The following is a 26640-nucleotide window of genomic DNA, read 5'->3' on the forward strand; positions in this document are numbered from 1 at the left end:
TGGCTATTATGACATGAGGGATCTGTGTACAAAACAATGTTGTAGTCTTTCATTAGTCTGCTGGTGTATCAATGTGCAATCTCAGAGAATGTTCTAATGGCTCAGTTTGATGGAGGAAGGTGATGTTAATGCATAGTGTGTGTGTGTGTGTGTGTGTGTGTGTGTGTGTGTGTGTGTGTGTGTGTGTGTGTGTGTGTGTGTGTGTGTGTGTGTGTGTGTGTGTGTGTGTGTGTGTGTGTGTGTGTGTGTGTGTGTGTGTGTGTGTGTGTGTGTGTGTGTGTGTGTGTGTGTATTGTTTTGGATAATCACATCTGTTAAATTACCAAATTTAATTTCTAGCAATTACAGCTAATTACATCTCATTTACATTGTCCAAATTCAAACTCTTCTTCTCAGTATAAACAGGACAGATGGAGTATAGTGCATGTAATCCAAAAGCCTTGGAATGATTCAGGGTAAAGAGAAACTGATACAGTAGAAAACAAACCCTTGACAATAGTGTAGAAAGAAGACAGGAAAAACTCCAGCAGTTCCCTTCAGACCTTCTCTTCAGTGGTGTGTGTGCTGGGGAAAATATATTCTAGATCGCTCTCACATGATTAACATTTTCAGTGAGATTATAGAATATTTGTTAGTGTGTGGCAGCGCTTACCCTTGATACAGTAGGCTACTGAAGCGTGAGAGGGCAGATTTAGGAATAAGGATGTAGGGGATCATGCAGACTGGAAGGAGTCCTCCCTCACCAAGTCAGAGGAGACTCAATGATGATCTCTGCTTTCTCTTTCCAGCTCTCTGTTGCCTTTCTTTATTCTGCAGCTCCTCTAACCCTAACCCTAAGAAGCGTCAAACCTTTCTCCTGTAAACTGTAATCCAAGGCCAGAGTTACTGATCTGGTGCATTTAAAGCTCTTTGCAGACACTTCTAGAACAGGAGCTGACTTGGTTTAGAGCACTGTAAAGTATGTGTCTGTTGTGAATAGGTCACAGGTCACATTGCATCAGCAACATGCAAATAGAAGCTTGTAATGCTCTCTTTGGTCTATTTAAATGGTACCTCTAAGCAGCTTCAGAATAGCAGCTTTAGAGACGGTGCTAGGGGCCACTCCTGGAAAACAAGTGAAGTTATGTAGTAAAAATCCGTAGCTTTATTCTGTTTATATCTGATTGTTATTAGCCTCTAGTGGTGTCCTTAAAGATGTTAATACCAGACCTGGGTCAAATACAGCCAGGTATGGAAAATACTTTCAAATACTTGAGCTGCACTTCATTTAGTTTTTCCGTTACAATATAACAAATAGAATAGTCCCAAAAGTTCAATTTCAAGTTAAATCAAGCTCATCTCAAATTTTACTTTTTAAATATTTTAGCGGTCTGATCTGTACTGCAATTCCACGTAAGATCCAGAAGTAATTTAAAATACAATCATTGCATATGCATTTTATTTATTATATCATAAAACATGACAACTTTGCCATTGTTTCGACTATTTCTCAAATTAAAGTCTGTGCTGTTGCTTTGAAAACAAACAGACGTGTACCTCTGATCGCTCAGGTGACTTATGACCTTGTGATTGGCAGTTGCTGCACATGGACAGGGATTAGTGTTTTCATCAACTTATAGGTCACGCATGCTGAACCCTGGTCATCTGGGCACCACAAGTCCCTATTAGCCCACTTAGCTAAACCCTAAACGTGAGCCCAGGGAGCTAAGCAAGTGTTTAAGTCCTTCATCACGTGTAACTAGGTCACCAAGCTTTATAGCAGAAAGCCTTTCAATGGACAACATATTGTAAACAAGCGCTCTGCAAAATGTTTTGATCTTACCTAGATATTGTATTTCTTACCATTAGAATGCATTAACTTGATGTCTTACCAAGGTAAATTATTTTAGTGCACTGGCAGGATTGAAACAAGTCTGAATTATCTTGTATTTCCTGGGGAAGCAAAATCAACCAAAAAAAGTAAATGCATTTTCTGGGTGAGTGAGAGAAACTCAAAACAAGTCATGTTTTTCTTCCTTATCTCAATACAACAGAAAAATCTACGTAAGATTGACATGTTTTGCAGTGTGGCTGCAATGTATCTTGTGTTATCATGAAGACATCATTGAGCGAAGTTGGCCTTTGTAGAGAGGGGCAGTGGGCCCTGAAAAAGACACACAGAACATTACACAAAGGCAGATGGAACGTATGTATACAGATGTACATGTGTGTACAGTCCCATATGCCTGCCATTGAACCCATACAGTGCGTTCGGAAAGTAATCAGACCCCTTGACTTTTTCCACATTTTGTTATGTTATGGCCTTATTCTAAAATGGATTAAATAGTTTTTTCCTCATGAATCTACACACAATTCCCCATAATGACAAAGCAAAAACAGGTTTTTATAATTTTTTGCTAACTTATTAAAAATATATAATTATCACATTTAGATAAGTATTCAGACCCTTTACTCAATACTTTGTTGAAGCACCTTTGTCAGTGATTACAGCCTCGGGTCTTCTTGGGTATGACGCTACAAGCTTGGCACACCTGTATTTGGGGAGTTTCTCCCATTCTTCTCTGAAGATCGTCTCAAGCTCTGTCAGGTTGGATGGGGAGCGTTGCTGCACAGCTATTTTCAGGTCTCTCCAGAGATGTTCGATCGGGTTCAGGTCCGGGCTTTAGCTGGGCCACTCAAGGACATTCAGAGACTTGTTCCGAAGCCACTCCCGCGTTGTCTTGGCAGTGTGCTTAGGGTTGTTGTCCTGTTGGAAGGTGAAACCATGCGTCTGTCTGAGGTCCTGAGCGCTCTGGAGCAGGTTGTCATCAAGGATCTCTCTGTACTTTTCTCCATTCATCTTTCCCTCAATCCTGACTAGTCTCCCAGTCACTGACACTGAAAAACATCCCCACAGCATGATGCTGCCACCACCATGCTTCAACGTAGGGATGGTGCCAGGTTTCCTCCAGTATTGACGCTTGGCATTCAGGCCAAATAGTTCATTCTTGGTTTCATCAGACCAGAGAATGTTGTTTCTCATGGTCTGAGAGTCTTCAGGTCCCTTTTGACAAACTCCAAGAGGGTTGTCATGTACCTTTTACTGAGAAGTGGCTTCCGTCTGGCCACTACCATAAAGGCCTGATTGGTGATTGGTGGTTGTTCTCCCATCTCCACAGAGGAACTCTGGAGTTCTGTCAGAGTGACCATCGGATTCTTAGTCACCTCCCTGACCAAGGCCCTTCTCCCCCGATTGCTCAGTTTGGCCAGCTCTAGGAAGAGTCTTGGTGGTTCCAAACTTCTCCCATTTAAGAATGATGGAGGCCACTGTATTCTTGGGGACCTTCAATGCTGCAGACATTTTTTGGTACCCTTCCAAGATCTGTGCCGTGACACAATCCTGTCTCGGAGCTCTATGGACAATTCCTTCGACATCATGGCTTGGTTTTTGCTATGACATACACTGTCAACTGTGGGACCTTATATAGACAGGTGTGTGCCTTTCCAAATCATGTCCAATCAATTGAATTTACCACAGGTGGACTCCAATCAAATTGTAGAAACATCTCAAAGGATGATCAATGGAAACAGGTTGCACCTGAGCTCAATTTCGAGTCTCGTAGCAAAGGGTCTGAATACTTATGTAAATAAGGTATTTTCAGATTTTTTTTAATTATACATTTGCTAAAAATTCCACACCCCCCAAAATAAAATCATTATGGGGTATTGTGTATAGATAGATGAGAATTTTTTTAGAATAGGGCTGTAACGTAACAAACTGTGAAACAACGGAAGGGGTACGAATACTTCCCGAATGCACTGTATTTGTTTAAAATTCTTGTTTATATGTAAAGAAGCACTTTCCAACATACCACTTCACTCCTATGTGCATGGAGTACCAATACACATATTCTAAAGTTATTCATTCCATTTGCCGGTTTTGGGTTCCATTGTATGGTCCTAAACAAGCCTGATATTGTCTGACAACTAGAAGACTCCTAGACTAACCCATTTAGCCGCTTCCTGCACATTGTTTTAACTTACTGGTTTTATCTGTGCAAATAAACTACATCCAAATGGGTGATCATATGTGGTATACACTCTGACAATGACCTAACATATAAACCATTCTGTGAGGCTAGGACTTTGTGGTAAATGGGATTCCTTGGTTGGTTTTGTGACGTGTTTTAGGGTGTCACAGCTTGGTTTGGAAGAGTGATGGTATTATGCAAAGATCTCTCTAGAGTTGTGAAGTTTCTAAAGAGATGCATTGGTGAGATAGACCAGAAAATAATGTTTGTGAGTGAGCAAGAGTGATCTGTATGCCTCAAATCAGCTCCTCTATTTCACATTATGGAACTTCAAAACTCTCTCTCTGCACATTTTGTATTTCCACGTTGTTTCCCAGAGTTGTTTTTTTTTGGGGGTAGCCAAGCTTTCGCCTCTCATTTCCCCCGAGTTTGGATGTTTGCTTTTTGGGGGAGGAGGAGGGGCATCAGCAGCAAGCAAACTAACTCTGTGCAAGACTACTCAAAGGCCTACCTTGTTGTCTCGTAAACTCTGCCACTGCCAAACTCTCAAGACGTGCATTTTCAATTTCATAGCCGTTCTACGTGGCTACGTTTACAAACGTCCCCATTTTACTGTACATGCCTTTCCTTGCATATAAATGTGTATCTACTTTTAGGAATTTCATTATACAGCAACATACACTTTGTGGTAAGTTGCCTTTAGGTAAGTCTCAGGCTACCTCAGGTTAGGAATCTGCCTGACTTGGAATGAAAGTCGATGGACAGCTTCTCTCAACATTGGTGGAGTGAAATTGGTGGAGTGAAATATGCATTTTTGCAGCTACCATGTGTCTCTTGGTTCCACAAGGACCATTCCCTCTTTTGGAAGATAGAATCAGCCCATGGGTGTAAGAGAGTCAAATATTACCTTTTGCACATTGTGGGGTTTTAGCGCCCCTGTGTGGCTAATAATAAGAACTGCATGGCATTACTATGGTGGTTTGCTGAATAGCAAGGACAATGAAGGCAGGTACCCCTTGAAGTGTCTATCACATTCTTAACATTAGTTGAGAGTAGATATTTCTTTATTGTCTGATTTTCAGATATTTGCTTTACGTGCAAGAAAATGCACTGTGGTCAGGTGACATAGGCCAGACATAACATCAAACAAACAAACAAGAATGACAGTTCTCGCCCCTCCCTTCCACATTACATAACATAGGAACATGTATCTGTGTTGGAAGTTTTGCATTATGTTCATCTGTTTAGGAGGTGAGATGTATGGCTTAAAGCACAGTAGATAGATGCAGTTGCAGTTGATATCATAACTGGTATTAAAACAATGAGTGCGTCGTGCTTTCCTGTGAGGCACTATCAGAACATACTATGGGGGTCCTCTTACAGCCAAAGACCGCCTCTGGAAAGTGTGCCATTAGGATTTCAAAATGTCCTCTTGACATTGCATATTTCGGCCGTCTGTTTGGTCAATTTCAGCCGAAATGCTTTGACATTCTGACACACACACACTCCTCATTGGGTTCTGAGGAGTGTGAGAACATGGAGAGGTGAAAGGTCAACAGGATAAGATGTGACTGAGTTTAGGAGATTTTCTTTAGATGTAGGACTACCATGTAGTGTGACTGTTTATTTGCTTTCTAAACAAACCAAACACCTGCTGTGGTCATCATTCCACATGAAACACACAAACTGCTCATAAATGGCATAATTCCTCTTTACAATTTGTCATAGTCAATCTCAACTGGGTCAGGTTTGACATGTTTCCAACATTTTCACACTGTAGCAATTCTAACTTCTCCATTTGCAACGTATTCTTCCATTTTTCGGGTTTGTATGTACTGTCTGAATGTGACCCCTATGAGTATATCCTGTCACTTGACCCAGGAAGTAATTGTCACAGAGCATCCTACCAAGACACCACTGCCATAGGTAAGCCTACTGTGCAGGTTATGCAGTCCCCAAGTTGAAGACCCACAACAGTCAGTTAAAGGGGAAGCTCGGTATTTTACAAGTTGTCAAATGGTTCGTCACACAGAAAAGGTCTTTACATTTATTTTTTTTAAACATGGATTATGGTTTCCCCTGGTCCATAGACTACTTTTAGGGTGAGGAAGTTTCTTACATTAAATTGTAAAATACTGAACTTCCCCTTTAATGAAAATGATGTTTCATTTTTAGAGGACGTTCCTATTGTATAGTGGCGAAAAGTTGGTTTGTGTCACACCTGTGATGTTTGAACTGATGCTCACTATCCTGTTAATTTTGACCAAACATTTTACAGTTATGTTTACAAACCAACAGACCATGGAGAATGTGGTAACAGTAAAAAATCTGTAATAAAATATCTATAAAACAGGGTGAGAATAGTCTTGTTTACTTGGTTGGAAGGTGGAGTTTCCCCACTAAAAACACTTTCTGTTGTGCCTTTACCCAGATTGCACTTGTATTCTTCTCTCATCTCAGTTTGTGGTCCGAAATTTGTATTTGTATCCACATTTTCCAATTCCTGGCTGGGATTTTTGGGGGGAGGACAACCCTTGAGGGTCTTCCTCAAATCAATATTCATGTCCTCAATGTTTTTTCAACATTCACCTGTAGATATGAAGCAATACACCAAGTCTTCCACTACTTGGCCATTACCAGTGTTATGATCATTTAGGAGGTTTATCATGACTGAGTCATCTGCATACACAATGATGTGTCTCCGTTCCTGGTTGCTTCTCCAGTCATCTGTATATAAATGGTAGAGGTGAAACAGCATAGCCCTGAGGTGCCCCTGTTAAGCTACACCTGTGAATGACTGATACTATAACTGTCTCTGGATCTTCTATTCTCTCTGAACGGTAGAAGTCAGGATGTCTAGAAGTCCTCATGTCCCTGGTCCTTTTCCTGGGCACTCTTTAGCTACTCGTGTTGTATCCAAATATTTCATTCTTGTTTGGTCGCTGTTAAGCTTTATTGCCTTTATTACCAGCATGGTCATACATAACGTTGTCCTGTGACATAAATTTGGTACTGATGAGATGATTACTGGTATTGAACTCAAAATCAGTGCTTCACACTCTGCACGGCTGGACCAAAAGACGTAGAGCTTCCAGTCCATGAGCGACAGTTGGCTTTTGAAGCCTCCTGCTACTCAGTAAGTGAGGCTACTGCTCTCTGGTAATCTCTGGCGCTCACTGGCGCCCTCTGGTGGTCTCTGGCGCTCTCTGGCGGTCTCTGGTGGTCTCTGGCGCTCTCTGGTGGTCTCTGGCGCTCTCTGGCGCTCTCTGGTGTTCTCTGGCACTCTCTGGTGGTCTCTGGCTCTCTCTGACGCTCTCTGGTGGTCTATGGTGGTCTCTGGCGCTCTCTGGTGGTCTTTGGTGGTCTCTGGTGGTCTCTGGTGGTCTTTGGTGGTCTCTGGCGGTCTCTGGTGGTCTCTGGTGCTCTCTGGTGGTCTCTGGTGGTCTCTGGCGCTCTCTGGCGCTCTCTGGTGGTCTCTGGCGCTCTCTGGTGGTCTCTGGTGGTCTCTGGCGCTCTCTGGTGCTCTCTGGCGGTCTCGGGCTCTCTCTGGGGGTCTCTGGCTCTCTCTTGTGGTCTCTGGCGCTCTCTGGTGGTCTCTGGCGCTCTCTGGCGCTCTCTGGTGGTCTCTGGCGCTCTCTGGTGGTCTCTGGCACTCTCTGGCGCTCTCTGGTGGTCTCTGGTGGTCTCTGGCGCTCTCTGGCTCTCTCTTGTGGTCTCTGGCGCTCTCTGGTGGTCTCTGGCGCTCTCTGGTGGTCTCTGGCGCTCTCTGGTGGCGCACCTCCTGCATTAGCATTGACTCCCTCTGTCGCTGTCTTTCCCACAGATAGAGATTGGCACACTGGCCCCACCAGATTATAACTACCCTGGCCCTGGGGGCCCTGCATCACTGGAGGAGGAAGAGGAGGAGGAGTTGCCCCTAAGACCCCAGCTCATCCCCCAAGGCTCAGGGGGGTCTGGGGTACTCATGGGCCCCGACGCACAGGGAGGTCTGTATACACACATACACACACTCACAGCACATACACCGTGTCACCTCACACTATGAACCCATACACACAGGGAGGTCTGTATACACACCCACAGCACATCCACTCTGTCACCTCACACTATGAGCCCATACACACAGGGAGATGAAGGTATGTGTCCAGTACTGACAGTGATACATAACACACAACCTTTCCTCTTAACGCCTACCCATGCAAATCGACCCCTTTTTACAATCATCCTTCGTCATTTCCAAATGCATGAGTTCCATTTAACTGTCTGACATTAGTTAAATGTGTGGTACTCAACCATAAATCTCATTAACTTTTTGTAATGTCACCTAATCATCATTGTAAACATGACTCACTAGCCCTAAACTGAATCATGGTCCACTGTGCTCTAACCTGTCTCTTCTAACACCTAATCTTGTCTCTAACAAGAGGAGGAGCTGCGCCTGAGTCCCATTGACATTCTTCATGTCTCCGGGGACTTTGGGGGTTCCACGGGTTCTGGAGGTTCCGGTGGCTCTGGGGTTTCCGGAGGTTCTGGGAGTTCCGGAGACCTTTTGGCTTCCGGTTCTGGGGACCTTTTGGTTTCTGGAGGCTCAGGGGGTTCCAGGGAAATTAGTTCAGCAGGTTCTGGGGATCTTGGTTCTGGGGGTTCCAGGGTCCTTGGTTCCGGAGACTCTGTGGGTTCCGGGGACCTTGGATCCGGAGGCTCTGTGGGTTCCGGGGAACTTGGTTCTGGACGCTCTGTGGGTTCTGGGGACCTTGGTTCTGGAGGCTCTGGGGATCTTGGTTCTGGAGGCTCTGGGGGTTCCGGGGATCTTGGTTCCCGGGGCTCTGGAGGTTCCGGCACCCTCATAGGCTCAGGGGGTTCCGGGGACATATTGGGTTCCAGTACTGGGGGTTCCGGAGGTTCTGGAGGTTCCGGGGACTCAGGAATAATAATTATATCTGGAGGTCAGTACCTATACTTATACAGACTACACTGTATAAGTATACAGATAGTTGGTTGGGCCTATAGTGGCCTTGTGAACCTAGTACAGTTCCAAGCACTGATTGATACACTAAGACTATATGGGATTTCAATGCATTTCATTTAACTGCTTTGTGCTGGTTAAATGTGAATTGATAATGCTTTCTTGTGATTTGCTACTTGTCGTCATTGTAAACCCTGTGTAATTGTTTGTCACTTACAGTATCATTGTCATTGTAAACATCACTCATTGTCCTACCATTGTCATTGTAAACGTCACTCATTGTCCTACCATTGTCATTGCATTACTTACCATAAGTTCCTAATCATTGTCAACATAACCCACTGTCAAACCATGTTTGAGAATGATTGATTGATTGTCTGATTGAATGATTGTTGATTGACAGTCCATCCCATCCCATGAGAAGCACTAACCTATCTCCTAACCCCTCCCCTTGGCTCTAATAAGAGGAGGAGCTGCACCTCATTCCTGACACTACCCCCCAGGAGGCATCGGGTGCTTCTGGGGAGTCTGGGGCCTCTGGCACCTCATTGGCCTCAGGGCCTGGAGGCTCCTACTCTGGTGGGTCAGAGGTCACATTAATCCCTGACCCTGAAGGTAAGTACCAACAAATAAAGAAACAATAAGAAAACAGATCTCTATGGTATCAACCCATTGTATCATATGTGTAAGGATAACAGGGGTAAAGGTCCCGAAAACTTTGAGCAGAAAGCATGCTCTGCTGCCATGTCCGTATTTGGACAGGAGAAGGTGACCAAATAATCTGGTCAAGAGATGCTTTTCAAAGGATTTGTGGTTGACAAGTATGAATCTCCAATTCCAGCTAAGAACACTGTTCCAATGTACCTACAGTTAAAGTCGGAAGTTTACATACACCTTAGCCAAATACATTTAAACTCAGTTTTTCACAATTCCTGACATTTAATCCTAGTAAAAATTCCCTGTTTTAGGTGAGTTAAGATCACCACTTTATTTTAAGAATGTGAAATGTCAGAATAATAGTAGAAATGTATTTATTTCAGCTTTTATTTCTTTCATCACATTCCCAGTGGGTCAGAAGTTTACATACACTCAATTAGTATTTGGTAGCATTGCCTTTCAATTGTTTAACTTGGGTCAAATGTTTTGCGTAGCCTTCCACGAGCTTCCCACAATAAGTTGGGTGAATTTTGGCCCATTCCTCCTGACAAAGCTGGTGTAACTGAGTCAGGTTTTTAGGCCTCCTTGCTCGCACAAGCTTTTTACATTTACATTTACATTTAAGTCATTTAGCAGACGCTCTTATCCAGAGCGACTTACAAATTGGTGCATTCACCTTATGATATCCAGTGGAACAACCACTTTACAATAGTGCATCTAACTCTTTTAAGGGGGGGGGGGGTTAGAAGGATTACTTTATCCTATCCTAGGTATTCCTTAAAGAGGTGGGGTTTCAGGTGTCTCCGGAAGGTGGTGATTGACTCCGCTGACCTGGCGTCGTGAGGGAGTTTGTTCCACCATTGGGGTGCCAGAGCAGCGAACAGTTTTGACTGGGCTGAGCGGGAACTGTACTTCCTCAGAGGTAGGGAGGCGAGCAGGCCAGAGGTGGATGAACGCAGTGCCCTTGTTTGGGTGTAGGGCCTGATCAGAGCCTGAAGGTACGGAGGTGCCGTTCCCCTCACAGCTCCGTAGGCAAGCACCATGGTCTTGTAGCGGATGCGAGCTTCAACTGGAAGCCAGTGGAGAGAGCGGAGGAGCGGGGTGACGTGAGAGAACTTGGGAAAGTTGAACACCAGACGGGCTGCGGCGTTCTGGATGAGTTGTAGGGGTTTAATGGCACAGGCAGGGAGCCCAGCCAACAGCGAGTTGCAGTAATCCAGACGGGAGATGACAAGTGCCTGGATTAGGACCTGCGCCGCTTCCTGCGTGAGGCAGGGTCGTACTCTGCGAATGTTGTAGAGCATGAACCTACAGGAACGGGTCACCGCCTTGATGTTAGTTGAGAACGACAGGGTGTTGTCCAGGATCACGCCAAGGTTCTTAGCACTCTGGGAGGAGGACACAATGGAGTTGTCAACCGTGATGGCAAGATCATGGAACGGGCAGTCCTTCCCTGGGAGGAAGAGCAGCTCCGTCTTGCCGAGGTTCAGCTTGAGGTGGTGATCCGTCATCCACACTGATATGTCTGCCAGACATGCAGAGATGCGATTCACCACCTGGTTATCAGAGGGGGGAAAGGAGAAGATTAATTGTGTGTCGTCTGCATAGCAATGATAGGAGAGACCATGTGAGGATATGACAGAGCCAAGTGACTTGGTGTATAGCGAGAATATGTAACAATATATATATATATATATATATATATATAAATATGTAACCAATGTAACAGTATAACTTTACGGCGTCCCCTCGCCCCGACACGGGCGCGAACCAGGGACCCTCTGCACACATCAACAACGGTCGCCCACGAAGCATCGTTACCCATCGCTCCACAAAGGCCATACATATTTTTTTCAGTTCTGCCCACAACTTTTCTATAGGCTTGAGGTCAGGGCTTTGTGATGGCCACTCTAATACCTTGACTTTGTTGTCCTTAAGCCATTTTGCCACAACTTTGGAAGTATGCTTGGGGTCATTGTCCATTTGGAAGACCCATTTGCGACCAAGCTTTAACTTCCTGACTGATGTCTTGACATGTTGCTTCAATATATCCACATAATTTTCCTTCTCATGATGCCATATATTTTGTGAAGTGCACCAGTCCCTCCTTCAGCAAAGCACCCCCACAACATGATGCTGCCACCCCCGTGCAGAGCCTCCTTCTTTTTCCTCCAAACATAACGATGGTCATTATGGCCAAACAGTTATATTTTTGTTTCCTCAGATCAGAGGACATTTCTCCAAAAAGTATGATCTTTGTCCCCATGTGCAGTTGCAAACTGTAGTCCGGCTTTTTTATGGCGGTTTTGGAGCAGTGGCTTCTTCCTTACTGAGCGGCCTTTCAGGTTATGTTCGATATAGGACTAGTTTTACTGTGTATATAGATACTTTTGTACCTGTTTCCTCCAGCATCTTCACAAGGTCCTTTGCTGTTGTTCTGGGATTGATTTGCACTTTTCGCACCAAAGTACGTTCATCTCTAGGAGACAGAAAGCATCTCCTTCCTGAGCAGCTGCGTGGTCCCATGGTGTTTATACTTGCATACTTTTGTTTGTAGAGATGAACGTGGTACCTTCAGGCGTTTGGAAATTGCTCCCAAGGATGAACCAGACTTGTGGAGGTCTACAATTGTTTTTCTGATGTCTTGGCTGATTTATAATTGATTTTCCCATGATGTCAAGCAAAGAGGCACTGAGTTTGAAGGTAGCCCTTGAAATACATCCACAGGTACACCTCCAATTGACTCAAATGATGTCAACTAGCCTATCAGAGGCTTTTAAAACCATGACATAATTTTCTGGAATTTTCCAAGCTGTTTAAAGGCACAGTCAACTTAGTGTATGTAAACTTCTGACCCACTGGAATTGAGATACAGTGAAATAATCTGTCTGTAAACAATTGTTGGAAAAATGAATTGTGTCATGCACAAAGTAGATGTCCTAACCAACTTGCCAAAATAATAGTTTGTTAACAAGAAATTTGTGGAGCAGTTGAAAAACAAGTTTTAATGACTCCAACCTTAGTGTATGTAAACTTCCGACTTCAACTGTATTTATATTAAACATATATCAACATAACATAATTTGATTAACTCTCACAATCCATTCCTAAGATTCCATTTAACTATTACCTAATTTAATCAGTTAAATGTGTCATAAACAACGACAACAACATAACTCCCTTGCTATTTGTGACTTCTCACCGTGGCAAACAGCACTTGTTGTCGTGTCACTGTCCATGCTGTTTCCAGCCTGTCTCTTTAATACCTCATCTCTATCTCTAACAAGAGGAGGAACTGCTCCTGACTACTCCGAAAACCCCTCAGGAGTCTGGAGGTACAGTAGGCTCAGGGGGCTCTGGGTTGCCAGAGGTTGACTTGGACATTAAAGGTCAGTATCCAGCACAAACACTAACTATTCAATCAAAACCTGTAACCAGGCTTCTTGGGGTTATAGGGTCTATTCTACTTCACTATACAGTATATGGGGTCTATCACATTCCCATATTGAAACCTATTTTCTCATATCTTTATACGAGTTGTCTCTTTCATTTCACCCCAGAAACCCTGGTTTTGATTGAATAGGGTTATTGAATCTTATGTGCATCCTGTTAAAACGGATCACAAACTGTGTTGAAGCCATATGTATCTGTAAGGTCCGTTACACAACTTATGTCTTGTCCTTACCTGTCACAAACACTATCATGTGTCTGTCTGTATCATGTGTTTACTATCAAGTTGCTCTACGATATGAGTCTGTAACATCTGTTATCGTCATCTTCACCTAACGTCTGTGTTATAACCTGTCCCGAACACCATTTACACAATATGTCTAACATTGGTAATGCACTACACCTCAACCATAGCACCTCAGCAACAACCCTCATAATGTGCACACCTTTGTCACATCAAAAGCTGCATCCAATCCAGACTTGACAACATTTCTTGATGCAAGAGGTAAAACAAACAAATCATATCAACACTGAGTACACGTCTCCACCATTCTACAAACCCATTGTTACTGCATCGAAGGCTGGTGGCCTAAACTTCATCACACAACATCTCAGACCTAGCAACTGTTCTCTCAATTGTATCGCATACCTCCATCTTACTTCCTTGTCCTGTCTGTCTGTCCCAGGTATGCCTACCTGCTTGCTGTGCACCTGTCTGGGTGGTTCTGTCTACTGTGATGATGTGAAGCTGACGAGCGTGCCGCCTCTCCCCAAAGAGACCACTCACTTCTACGCCCGCTACAACCACATCACCAAGATCAACAAGGGCGACTTTGCTCAGATGAGTAGGTGTCACATGTTAAAGGCACAGCCCGTGAGATTTTCTGCTGTTCCAATTAATGAAACCAAGTGGAACAGTCTGAGTACTTTACCGTCTCTCTCTTGCAGACAAGCTGAAGAGGATCGACTTGACCGCCAACGAGATTGCATCCATCGCTGATGATGCGTTCTCCGGCCTGCCCGTGCTGGAGGAGCTGGTGCTCCGTGAGAACGGAGTGTCACAGCTGCCTGCCCTTCCACCCGTGATGACCCTCATCGACGCCAGCCACAACAACATTGGCGCCACAGGCATCCACAAAGAGGCTTTCAAGGTATGTAGGTCTGACAAGGATCACAAACAATGTATTTGCTTTTTCCCAGCATTATCACATTTGATTCCCCTATTGGACTAATCACCAAGCCCTTGAGTTGAATCATGTGTGAGTGCTGGGATGAAACAAAAACAGGGATGTATTGAGAGACTGTCTGGCATAAATGACTCCACTCTAAATGTAAACAATGTGTTTTGTTTAGGACATGACGGGTCTGCTGTACCTGTACCTAACAGACAACCACATCGACCACATCCCTGTGCCCCTACCGGACAGCCTGCGCTCTCTGCACCTACAGGTACCTGCCTCATTACTGCCCTCTTGTGGGTGATGTGGGAACTATAGGATTACCTCCATACTGTACACTGGTGGTGACTAGAGGGGTTTTTGCTCAACTGACAACCGTATCCCCTCTATCTGCAAGCTGTTTCAAAACATTCTGGCCAATTCTCTGCCATCAGTCTGTTATTAGGGCAAATTGTTATATATTTAAACTATACTTTTCTCCAGCACTGTGTCAGACCTGTGCAGAATCTCACACAAGCATTAGTTCGTCATGCATCGTTTTTTAAGGCCCATAGATGAATGTGTTTTCTTAGACTTCCAATGCCTTGTTTTCCAGCGCAACAACATTCAGATGATACACGAGGACACGTTCTGCAACCTGAAAGACTTCAACTACATCAGGAACGCACTGGAGGACATTCGCCTGGACGGCAACCCCATCAACCTCAGCAGGACCCCACAGGCCTATGTGTGTCTGCCCCGCGTCCCCATCGGAGCCCACATCTAACCACACACTGATCAATACACACATCTTTACACAGCTCAACTCATTGTCAACGAGACATATGTACATACCATACACACTTACCTACTGGACAGATCCTAAAAGTTGTCCAGTCTCAGTTCAATTGCAATCTGCACATACAGTAAACACCGGAACACACTACCTACCTTCCCTAATTTAAGTCTGATCAGTTGTTGATCGCATACATAACACACAGTGAGCGAGATGGTGTGTATCTCTCATTCCTACACACACACAAATACACACCAGATAACTTTTTGTCAAAAGCCAAACTGTTCAGCAACATGAAGCAAACAAAAAGACAATGAAAATGTGACATTTTATTGATCCAACAATCAAACATTGTCTCATGTCTGTTCATGACTGGCAATGACAACCAGTAATATTGTTTAAATATGTTTTTGTAAAGGAAAAAAAAGTATATTACAGAAATCTAACACTATTTTTTAAAAACAATTATACTAGCATAAACGAATTGAAGCTTACTGGAACGCTAAATTGAATATCAATGCAATAAAAGAAGCAATTAAACAAGCATTTGTAAAGTCTGTACTGTAATATAAAAATATATTCTGAAGTCACTTTTTTTTTTACATGAACTGCAATATTTGGCATATTACATTTCAAAGTTCTTGTTATGACCACAATAGCCTATAATAAAGACCAAGACTATTGTATGACGGGGGGGGGGGGTATGTTGGGTGTGGATGGGGTTAATAAGAAGAAACAGTGCTTTGTATGGAAATACCACAATTGAATAAAGTTGTTTTGATGACCTCAATGGCTTAACATTTTAATTGAAAATTGACCGGTAAGGTGTGTAACTGCAAACTGATTTTGAAATGAACTGATTGAGTACAACTGTTTAGGCAGTTAATGTTCAAATACTTCGAGCCCAGATAACAATAGGCATACAGGTATCTCTGAACAGCAATACAAAAAGGATTTGTCATTGAAAACTTTGTACATTCATAGAAAATAAAACCAATACAAATGATATCCAATTACTTTCCAATTGAATAGTCTAGTCTAGTGTAAACAAACATGAAATTGTTCTTCACATACGTTCAACCAACTTTTCAAACATCTTGAGGAATCTCTCGGTTCTTTCCAACGACCCAACGACCCTCTGTCCTCCTGTTTTACAGCTTTGTCCTTCCGCACCGTTCTCCTCCGCTGCTCTACCCTCCGCCAGTAGAACTCTGTCTCTGTCCACAGCCAGCCTGTCTCTGGCCACCTGCGCTTTCTCCTTCTCTATCAGCCCCCTCTCCCTCTCCACCGCTGCCTTCTCCCTCTCCAGTTGGGCACGCTCCCGGTCCAGGTTGGCCATCTCTCGTTCCAGCCCTGCTTGCTCTCTCTCCAGCGCCATCCGCTCTCTCCCCATCACCTCTCGCTCGCCCTCCAATGCCGCCCGTTCGGTCTCCAGGGTCGCCCTCTCGGTGTCCATCTCATCCAGGTCGCAGTGCATCCCCATCACCCCTATTCCGCCTATCATGGATCTCTTCCTGGGCCGGGCGTCAGGGAGAAAATCACTGTCGCTAGTGCCCGGGGGGAGTGGGCCGATGATGGGGGCTGAGCCTGCCAGACGCCCCTCCATTGCGTCACTCATCAGATCGTACCAACGCCAACTGTGGGGGAACACCTGCACCCCTGGGGGAGGGTACTTCAGCTCCTGTCCCCAAAAGAAGGATAAACAGTATTAGTAGGTAGTCAGATAATGAAGGATTTGATGAATAGTTGAGTAGACGTTAGGCTTGGACAAAGTAGTAGGCACAGGATGTCTCTAGGGCAGGGTTATTTAGAACTTTACAAGGATGCCTATTAAAAGGGTCAATTTCAGAGGTTTCCATCCTGAGGTACACCGCATGGCCAAAAGTATGTGGACACCTCTTCATATTAGCAGATTCTGCCATTTCAGCCACACCTGTTGCTGACATGTGTATAAAATCAAGCACACAGCCATGCAATTTCCATAGACAAACATTGGTAGTAGAATGGACTTACTGAAGAGCTCTGTGACTTTCAACGTGTCACTGTCATAGGATGCCACCTTCCCAACAGGTCAGTTCGTCAAATTTCTGCCCTGGTCAACTGAAAGTGCTGCTACTGTGAAATGGAAACATCTAGGAGCAACAACGGCTAAGCCGCGAAGTGGTAGGCCACACAAGCTCACAGAACAGGACCGTCGAGTGCTAAAAAACGTATCATGTAAAAATCGCCTATCCTCGGTTGTGACGCTCAATACAGAGTTCCAAAATGCCCCTGGAAGCAATGTCAGCACAAGAACTGTTTGTCGGGAGTTTCATGAAATGGGTCTCCATGGCCGTGCAGCCGCACACTAGCCTAAGATCACCATGCGCAATGTCAGGCATCGACTGGAGTTGTGTAAAGCTTGAAGTCACTGGACTCTGGAGCAGTGGAAATGCATTCTCTGGAGAGATTAATCCCGCTTCACCATCTGGCAGGCAGACGGACAGGTTTGGCGGATGCCAGGAGAACGCATCCTGCCCCAATGCATAGTTCCAACTATAAAGTTTGGTGGAGCAGGAATAATGGTCTGGGGCTGTTTTTTTATGGTTCGGGCTTGGCCCCTTAGTTCCAGTGAAGGGAAAACTTAACACTACAGCATACAATGACATTCTAGACGATTCTGTTCTTCCAGGTTTGTGGCAACAGTTTAGGGAAGGCCCTTTCCTGTTTCAGCATGACAATGCCCCCATGCACAAAGCAAGGTCCATACAGAAATCGTTTGTTGAGATCAGTGTGGAAGAACTTGACTGGCCTGCACAGAGCCCTGACCTCAACCCCATCGAACACCTTTGGGATGAATTGGAATGCAGACTGCGAGCCAGGCCTAATCGGCCAACATCAGTGCCCACCCTCACTAATGCTCGTGGCTGAATTGAAGCAAGTCCCCACAGCAATGTTCCAACATCTAGTGAAGAGCCTTCCCAGAAGAGTGGAGGCTGTTATAGTAGCAAAGGGGGACCAACTCCATGTTTGACAAGCAGGTGTCCACATACTTTTGGATATGTAGTGTATGTAGGATGCAATTGCTACCTTGTATCTCTTCTTCAGATTTTCCCATTTTTTCATTGCCTGACTGGCAGTCATCTTCCCCTGCAAGCCCATGTGTTTGAGGATAGCCCTGCAACAAAAAAGGTACACAAACAATGATCATTTCGATTTCAAAACACACATTGACTCGTCTCAATGACAGGTAAAATGAAAAAACGTATCTAACAAAACGTGTACTGGGAGGATCTCGGGTAAGTATCTCTCACCTCCAGGCCAGTCGAGAGGCATTTCTCCTCCCCGTAAACATGTAGCGATTTGATACGCGCAATTTCACAAAGTCCATTGTTTCATATTCAGACACTGAAATAAATAAATATTTGTTTTAAATCACTACATGCACAATGTAATTGAAATTAAATAACATTCACATTTTGACTAATAGGACAAATGTGGATCGCACCGTCTGATGCCAACGCACGCATCTGCTCGAACAAGTATTCGAGACAAGGCGCCATGATGTCCCCTTTGTAGGTAACGTTAGCTAGCTTTCTTGCTAATTAGCTCGGAGTTCCTTACTTCATTTGTAGTCCGAAATAAACATATAAAGAATAAATTGACTACTTACATTTGTATGTGTATTCTGAATTCACTTTCTTTTTACTTTTCTTTTTTGCATTATTAGAATATAGCGGTAGCGTGTGTTCGATGTTTTCCATTGTAGCATCCATGTTAGCTAGCACTGCGAAGGGACCACAACGGAGTGCACTTCGTCTCTTCCGCCCTTCGTCTCTTCTTCTTCGTGTTGGTTTCCGGCCGCAGACTAGTCGCATCTAGGCATATTGCTTCCACCCACAGTCAGACTGTGCACACGCACCACATACTACCATTCCTCACCTCACATTCGCAAGTGCCACTGCCTACATCAGAACGTTTTATTACTAAAGCTGTAAGATATGCAGCGGGTCACAGTCTAGCTAGCGGCTCAGGTACATATTTAGGACGAATTTTGTGTTATCCACATATCAAATCAAACTTTATTTGTCACATGCGCCGAATACAACAAGTGTAGACCTTACCGTGAAATGCTTGCTTACAAGCCCTAACCCTAACCCAGCAGTGCAGTTCAAGAAGAGTTAAGAAAATATTTACCAAATAAACTAAAGTAAAAATAATAAAAAGTAACACAATAACGAGGCTATATACAGGGGGTACAGGTTAGAGGTAATTTGTACATGTAGGTAAGGGTGAAGTGACTATACATAGATAATAAACAGCTAGTAGCAGCATTGTACAAAACAAATGGGGGGGGGGGTCAATGTAATAGTCCAGTGGCCATTTGATTAATTGTTCAGCAGTCTTACGGCTTGGGGGTAGAAGCTGTAAAGGAGCCTTTTGGTGCTAGACTTGGCGCTCCAGTACCGCTTGCCGTTTAGTAACAGAGAAAACAGTCTATGACTTGGGTGACTGGAGTCTCTGACAAACAGAAAATATATCAATAAGGGATCATAGCTTCAACCTGGTCAGTCTATGTCATGGAAAGAGCAGGTGTTCCTAATGTTTTGTATACACACAGAGATGCAGCCAAACAAATGCTTGACCTGCAGATGAGTATGAGGGGGGTGTTTCTGTAGAAAAGCCAACGATAAAGGCTTGCACTCCTTTTTTTATTCGTGTTACGCTGTTGCTAGTAGGTGCACTTGATTCAGAACCCCTGTGGACCAGGTAAGCAAAGTGTTCCCAATTTGAACCATTTGTCTGAAAACACAAACTCCCCCTACCTGGCGGACCGGAAGATCTGTGGCTAGTCCGGTGGCCATTTGATTAATTGTTCAGAAGTCTTATGGCTTGGGGGTAGAAGCTGTTAAGGAGCCTTTTGGTGCTAGACTTGGCGCTCCGGTACCGCTTGCCGTGCGGTAGCAGAGAAAACAGTCTATGACTTGGGTGACTGGAGTCGCTGACAATTTTATGGGCTTTCCTCTGACACCGCCTATTATATTGGTCATGGATTGCAGGAAACTTGGCCCCAGGGATGTAATGGGCCATACGCACTACCCTCTGTAGAGCCTTACAGTCAGATGCCGAGCAGTTGCCATACCAGGCCTTGTTCAATGCAACCGGTCAAGATGCTCTCGATGGTGCAGCTGTAGAACATTTTGAGGATCTGGGGACCCATGCCAAATCTTTTCAGTCTCCTGAGGGGGAAAAGGTTTTGTCATGCCCTCTTCACATATCCACTGTTCACAGAAATCATTGTAGGATGCTTGAAGTAATCATTTTCCAAAATCATTTGCCACCCAAGTATTGTATTCGAATTCAAATATAATATAATAGAAACAAATTTGTTCTGTAATTCTACTAATTAGGTTACTCATCCATAGGGCTATTAGGCCAATCAAAGTAACCAAACTAGGATTTGTTTAGTTCCCAGATAAGGGCTTTTCACATTGTCCGTTGTCATTGTTATTATACTATAAAGGGGAAATCAGATTTTCAACATTGTAATGCCATTTTTTATTATTATTACATAAAATATATGCAACTAACTGTTCACCAACAGGTTTCTGTGCCAATCAACCACACAACCAATAAAAAAAAGCATACCGACTTCGGGCGCTCCAATATCATGGTTTGCATTTTAGACACCACGATAAATGACTATGTCAACAGAAAATAGAAATTATTGCAAAACACAAAATGCGGTTCTCCCTACTTCCACTCGCGCTGCAGCTGAAATTAATGAGTTGCCAAGTGTTTTGATAGCCCTGAATTTTTATCATTATTAGCAGGTCGTCGTGTCAACTTTAATATCGAGGAATATTTCACGTTCTCTGGTCATAGGAACAGCATGAATTTGTGCATGACTGAGGCAGATGCGGTGCGCCTCGACTTTCACCATCAGGCGGAAGACGGTGTCCCCTCTCTGGTCAGTCTCACTCTTTTGTACTTTAACTATTACTTTACTTTAACTATAACTATTTACATATCTTTACAACACTATATATAGACATAATATGAGATTTTAAATGTCTTTATTCCTTTGGAACTTCTGTGAGTATAATGTTTACTGTACATTTTCATTGTTTATTTCACTTCTGTTTATTATCTACTTCACTTGCAATGTTAACATATGTTTATCATGCCAATAAAGCCCTTGAATTGAATTGAATTTAACATTGAGAGCAGGAACCGTGAGAGGCGGACCCTCTGCTGCTCTCTCCCTTCACTGAGACAATGCCTTGTTCAAAACACCTGGAAACGCCCGACTTCAGTGCGTTCAAGACAACTGGGGACTCTGAAAAAACTCGACCCCACTAGGGAAAATTTTGAATGGTCATCTAACTCGGAATTCTCGGGTATCTTTCTAGAGCTCCGACTTTCCGACCTGAAGATCACTGACATCATAATTTGACCTCGTTTTTTTTCCCAGTTCCCAGTTGTCTTGAAAGCACCATGACCATCAGGTGCAGGTACCATAAGTCCAGTAAAATAAAAAGCTAATTATTTCAATGCATGGTCCTCAGTGCCTCAGAAGTGCTACACCAACTGATCTATATTGTTTTCAAATTCAAACAACCACCTATCGATGCGCCAACGACCAACAAAAAGAAAAGAGAAGAATAAAAAGACAAAAACAAAGAAAAACAACAAGACAACAATGCAGAACAAAAAACATCCAGGACAACAATATTCAACACCACAAGGCCAACGGTGTGTGTTTGTGTGCATGTGTGGTACTATTTACGTGTGTGTGCGTGTGTATGTGTGCGTTTAAGTCTGTGTGTGTTTGTGTTGAGTTCGAGTGCTTGCGTGGCATCAGCCTCAGGCAGATGTAATAATGTTTGTTTGTTTTTTACTTTATTTTTTATTTTTTACCTTTGACTTTCATATTCGACTGACCTATTTGGTCTGAGAAATACAATATTGGCAGGCCAGGCATATAGCCAATATGCTGTGATAATGCATTAGGCCAACTGCCCAAACATCATTCCTACAGAACTGTTTTTATTAGGTTAACGTTACATTGTTTAAGTCATGTTAAAAAACATCTGAGTGGTAGATCTGCTTGCTTTTTGACTGTGAAAGTGATCTTGACGCAGAAAAGATTGGTGACCACTGATTTGGGGTTTCTATAGCTAGGTTTCCAACCAATTGACAGTTTTCCATGCCAATATTCTAAAATCTGCAGAAATACAATATAGGCATTTTCCCATCAGAGTTGTTTCCATCAAATTGACATGTTGCAGATTAAAATCTGTGTGTAATACTTAAATTCCCATATACCGAATAAAAAATACAAGTTAAATGGGTTTCCATTTCTATGTTCAACTCTAGGCCAACTGATGGTTTTGTCACAAAAAATGGTGCGTAGGTATAACAATAGTGCCCACTCTGATATTGGCAGGTGCACTCTAGTCAACAGTTTGTAGACACAGTGTGGGTATAGTCTACTACATGATGAGATTATTATGGACCAAAATGTGAGAATGATTTTAATTGTCAAATGACAGCCAAGCTTCGATCATCATGTCGACAAAATAAGACCATCAATATTTATTCAAAGGAGCATCTGGGCCGGCAAGTAGCCTAGTGGTTAGAGCGCTGTGCTTGTAATCCAAGAAGTTGCTAGACCGAATCCCCGGGCTGACAATGTAAAAATCTGTCATTCTACCCCTGAACAAGGCAACTAACCCACTGTTCCTAGGCCGTCATTGTAAATAAGAATTAGTTCTTAACTGACTTGCCTAGTTAAATTTGAAAACTTCAAGCTAATCACAGTGCACTTTCACAACCCTGTGAAGTTCATCATAATTTATTTAATCTTTAGCCTAATAAACTGAATGTCGTGACATTTTTTATCTAACATACTTTAGTCACATGAAATGGTTGGATGAAAACCTGGTTAATGTCAAGCCATTGTAAGGATGTTGGAATGATATTTTGGAGGAATGTGTGCATGCATACAGAAGAATGTTGAAGTAGCCTAATCAGATGAAAACATTGATTGGTTGTGTTTATGCCACATATGAAAAGGTAATACATTTTAAAAGTTCAAATATAAATATTTAGGCTATATCGAAGGTTCTAGGTGCGCGAGGAATAGCCCATTGGATTGGAGAGGAGGCAGGGCATGCTTTAAGCTTTCCTTGATAACTGAGCCTGCCGGAGCATGTGTGGCAGCATTATAATAGGATGACTTGGGAGAAGGATGATCTGCAACAGACAGCCCATCTCAGTATATTCCCATGTATCTCATCTGGTGGAGCATAACGCTTGCACCATAGTTGTGTGTTTGATTGACACGGGGTACCAGTACGAAAAAAATAATTAAAATGTATGCACTCACTACTATGAGTCGCTCTGGATAAGAGAGTCTGCTAAATAATGAAAATGAGTATCAGAAGTAAAAATACAGTCAGTCTAGCCTGCTACCGTGTCTTTCTACACGTTATTAACTGTCGAGAGTAGACTCACAACGGAACCAAATGGAATGAAACATTCAAATCACAGGGCTTTTGAGCCGTTATTCAAATGACATTTTCACTGCAGACTAGAGTATAATGTTGTACTCACATGAAAACAATAATGCAATGATTCATTGCTTGTGTTGTGTTGTGTTGTGTTGTGTTGTAGGCTAGTCTAGGTAAGATAATTGTATTGTCCCTAAACAAGATCAATAGGGGAGCTTTTTGAGCTGTGTGTCTTATGTCTTCCCTGTTCTTTCATGAGATGCACCTGGCCTCTCCGTTCCATATCAGCTATACCTATTTGTTCTCGTGGATTCCTATTGAAAATTATTGCAACTTTTAATGCTTTTATGTGTGGTATGATTTCTAGTTAGCCTATTGCATATTTGGACAAACTATCCACCTACCACTATTGTCACTATGAATGGTGGATCGAGGGCAGAATAGACAGTTAGACTGGTAGAATATATTGACCTGTGCTATAGTTAAGCAATAATGCCCGAAGGGGTGTGGTATATGGCCAATATACCAGGGCTAAGGGCTGTTCTTATGCACGACTGTTCTTGTGCACTATGCAATGCTGAGTGCCTTGAAACAGCACTTAGTCGTGGTATATGGGCCATATACCACAAACCCCTGAGGTGCCTTATTGCTATTATAAACTGATTACCAACATAATTAGAAGAGTAAAAAGTAATGTTTTGTAATACCTATGGTATATGGTCTGATATACAACTGCTTTCAGCCAATCAGCATTCAGTGCTCGAACCACCGAGTTTATAATTAAGCAATAAGGCCCGAGGGGGTGTGGCACAGTATATGGCCAATGGCAAGGGGCTGTTCTTATGCACAATGTAACATGGAGTGCCTGGATACAGCCCTTAGCCGTGGTATATTGGCCATATACCACAAACCCTGAGGTGCCTTATTTCTATTATAAACTGTTTACTAGCATCATTAGAAGAGTAAAACATAATGTTTTGTCATACTGTACCTGTGGTATATTGTCTGATATAACACAGCTTTCAGCCAATCAGCATTCAGGGCTCGAACCACCCAGTTTATGATTAAGCAATCATTTAAAAAATATATATATATTTCACCTTTATTTAACCAGGTACACCAGTTGAGAACAAGTTCTCATTTACAACTGCGACCTGGCCAAGACAAAGCAAAGCAGTGTGACACAAACAACACAGAGTTACACATGGAATAAACAAAGGTACAGTCAATAACACAATAGAAAAGTCTATATACAGTGTGTGCAAATTAAATACGTTTAGGGAGATAAGGCAATAAATAGGCGATAGTGGCGAAATAATTACAATTTAGCAAATAAACACTGGAATGATAGATGTGCAAAAGATGAATGTGCAAGTAGAGATACTGGGGTGCAAAGGAGAAGAAGAAAAAATAACAATATGGGGATGAGGTAGTTGGGTGGGCTATTTACAGATGGGCTATATACAGGTGCAATGATCTGTAAGCTGCTCAGACAGCTGATACTTAAAATTAGTGAGGGAGATATGAGTCTCTAGCTTCAGTGATTTTTGCAATTCGTTCCAGTCATTGGCAGCAGAGAACTGGAAGGAAAGGCGGCCAAAGGAGGAATTGACTTTGGGGGTGACCAGTGAAATATACCTGCTGGAGCGTGTGCTACGGGTGGATGCTGCTATGGTGACCAGTGAGCTGAGATAAGGCGGGGCTTTACCTAGCAAAGACTTGTAGATGACCTGGAGCCAGTGGGTTTGGCGACGAATATGAAGCGAGGGCCAGCCAACGAGAGTATACAGGTCGCAGTGGTGGGTAGTATATGGGGCTTTGGTGACAAAACACACAAGCGGGTATGGTATATGGCATACCACAGCTAAGGGCTGTTCTAAGGCACCACGCAAGCGGAGTGCCTGGACACAGCCCTTAACCGTGGTATATTGGCCATATACCACAAACCCCCAAGGTGCCTTATGTCACGTTCTGACCATAGTTCTTTTGTGTTTTCTTTGTTTTAGTGTTGGTCAGGACGTGAGCTGAGTGGGCATTCTATGTTGTGTGTCTAATAGTCATTGTCTCTGATTGGGAACCATATTTAGGTAGCCTGTTTTGTGTTGGGGTTTGTGGGTGGTTGTCTTCTGTCTTTGTGTCTATGCACCAGATAGGACTGTTTCGGTTTTTCACATTTGTTGTTTTCATATTTGTAGTGTTCACGTTTATTGTCTTAATTAAAGTCATGATGAACACTAACCACGCTGCGCTTTGGTCCGATTCCTGCTACACCTCCTCTTCAGACGAAGAGGAGGAAATCTGCCGTTACACCTTATTGCTATTATAAACTGGTTACCAACCTAATTAGTGCAGGAAAAACAAATGTTTTGTCGTACGTATGGTATATGGTCTGATATGTCAGCCAATCAGCATTCAGGGTTCAAACCACCCAGTTTATAATTAAAGTTAGTGCAAGGAAAAGATAGTGCATAAGGGAAGTACCAAAACACTGTTTATAGGGGAGGCGCATGCAAGCAGATGGGGACATTGGCTAGGATGGAAGAATTATATAGTAAAAAATGCAAAAAAGAGTGAATGTAAACCTAGGAAAAAACACACTAGCATCCCCTGTGCCCAATAAAAAACACACAACCCTCCCCAAAGCAAAATAAAAAAGTTTCCCCACGTAAATCTCCCAAGTAAAACCCCTCCCACGTAAATTTCGATCTGTCCCTAATGTAAAACTAGCTTCGCTGGCGTGCGGGCTATTCAATGGAAAACGAAAGCTATTACTGTTCTTCTCATGGCGTCCAGCAGCGTAAATGGTAAGACGCATTAAATATGAACTGATTAGATTATTTTCTTACAATGTTTTATTTTTGTTTTATTCCCTTCCCTTTATGTTTCATATCAAGCGGTATGGTGCGTGAATTGTTGTTGTTTCGTGTCAGACAGACGGCTTTGATTCAATAGGTTCTAGCTAACTTGACAACACGTTAAAGTTCATTTAGGCGTTTTATATAAAACTCACGTTTCTATGTTTACTTTGTTCTCAGGTATAGTCTTTATTGTAAAGTTACTATAATAGTAGGATTTTGTTTCTAGGAAATTCTAACATGCTTTCACTTTC

General features: G+C 43.1%; 3 protein-coding genes across 4 annotated transcripts in view; 2 read left to right on the forward strand and 1 right to left on the reverse strand.

Annotated features, from left to right (window-relative positions):
- LOC139533840 (uncharacterized) overlaps window positions 1-15826 on the forward strand; it is a 29498-nt gene extending 13672 nt beyond the window's left edge. Inside the window, exons 3-10 of the mRNA XM_071332279.1 lie at window positions 7834-7996; window positions 8435-8956; window positions 9442-9591; window positions 12921-13022; window positions 13770-13928; window positions 14032-14234; window positions 14437-14532; window positions 14857-15826. Of these exons, the coding sequence (XP_071188380.1) occupies window positions 7834-7996; window positions 8435-8956; window positions 9442-9591; window positions 12921-13022; window positions 13770-13928; window positions 14032-14234; window positions 14437-14532; window positions 14857-15027 (1566 nt within the window). The 3' untranslated portion in view covers window positions 15028-15826. The remainder of the gene's footprint in view (window positions 1-7833; window positions 7997-8434; window positions 8957-9441; window positions 9592-12920; window positions 13023-13769; window positions 13929-14031; window positions 14235-14436; window positions 14533-14856) is intronic.
- On the reverse strand, window positions 15353-18965 carry LOC139533841 (myb/SANT-like DNA-binding domain-containing protein 4). 2 transcript variants are annotated; one of them, XM_071332280.1, is made up of 4 exons: window positions 18689-18965; window positions 18330-18423; window positions 18106-18193; window positions 15353-16717 (listed from the first exon to the last, which is right to left on the reverse strand). In XM_071332280.1, exons 1-4 carry the CDS (start codon window positions 18891-18893, stop codon window positions 16103-16105), a joined length of 1002 nt encoding a protein of 333 aa, XP_071188381.1. In that variant the 5' UTR covers window positions 18894-18965; the 3' UTR covers window positions 15353-16102. The 2 variants fall into 2 exon arrangements, with proteins under 2 accessions (XP_071188381.1, XP_071188382.1); XM_071332281.1 differs by lacking the exon at window positions 18330-18423 and having other exon boundaries at window positions 18689-18827.
- Window positions 18966-26230: 7265 nt separating this feature from the next.
- LOC139533289 (uncharacterized) overlaps window positions 26231-26640 on the forward strand; it is a 31897-nt gene continuing 31487 nt past the window's right edge. Inside the window, exon 1 of the mRNA XM_071331359.1 lies at window positions 26231-26335. Within this exon, the coding sequence (XP_071187460.1) occupies window positions 26314-26335 (22 nt within the window). The 5' untranslated portion in view covers window positions 26231-26313. The remainder of the gene's footprint in view (window positions 26336-26640) is intronic.

Source organism: Salvelinus alpinus, chromosome 11, assembly GCF_045679555.1.
Source record: "Salvelinus alpinus chromosome 11, SLU_Salpinus.1, whole genome shotgun sequence".
Taxonomy (NCBI): domain Eukaryota; kingdom Metazoa; phylum Chordata; class Actinopteri; order Salmoniformes; family Salmonidae; genus Salvelinus; species Salvelinus alpinus.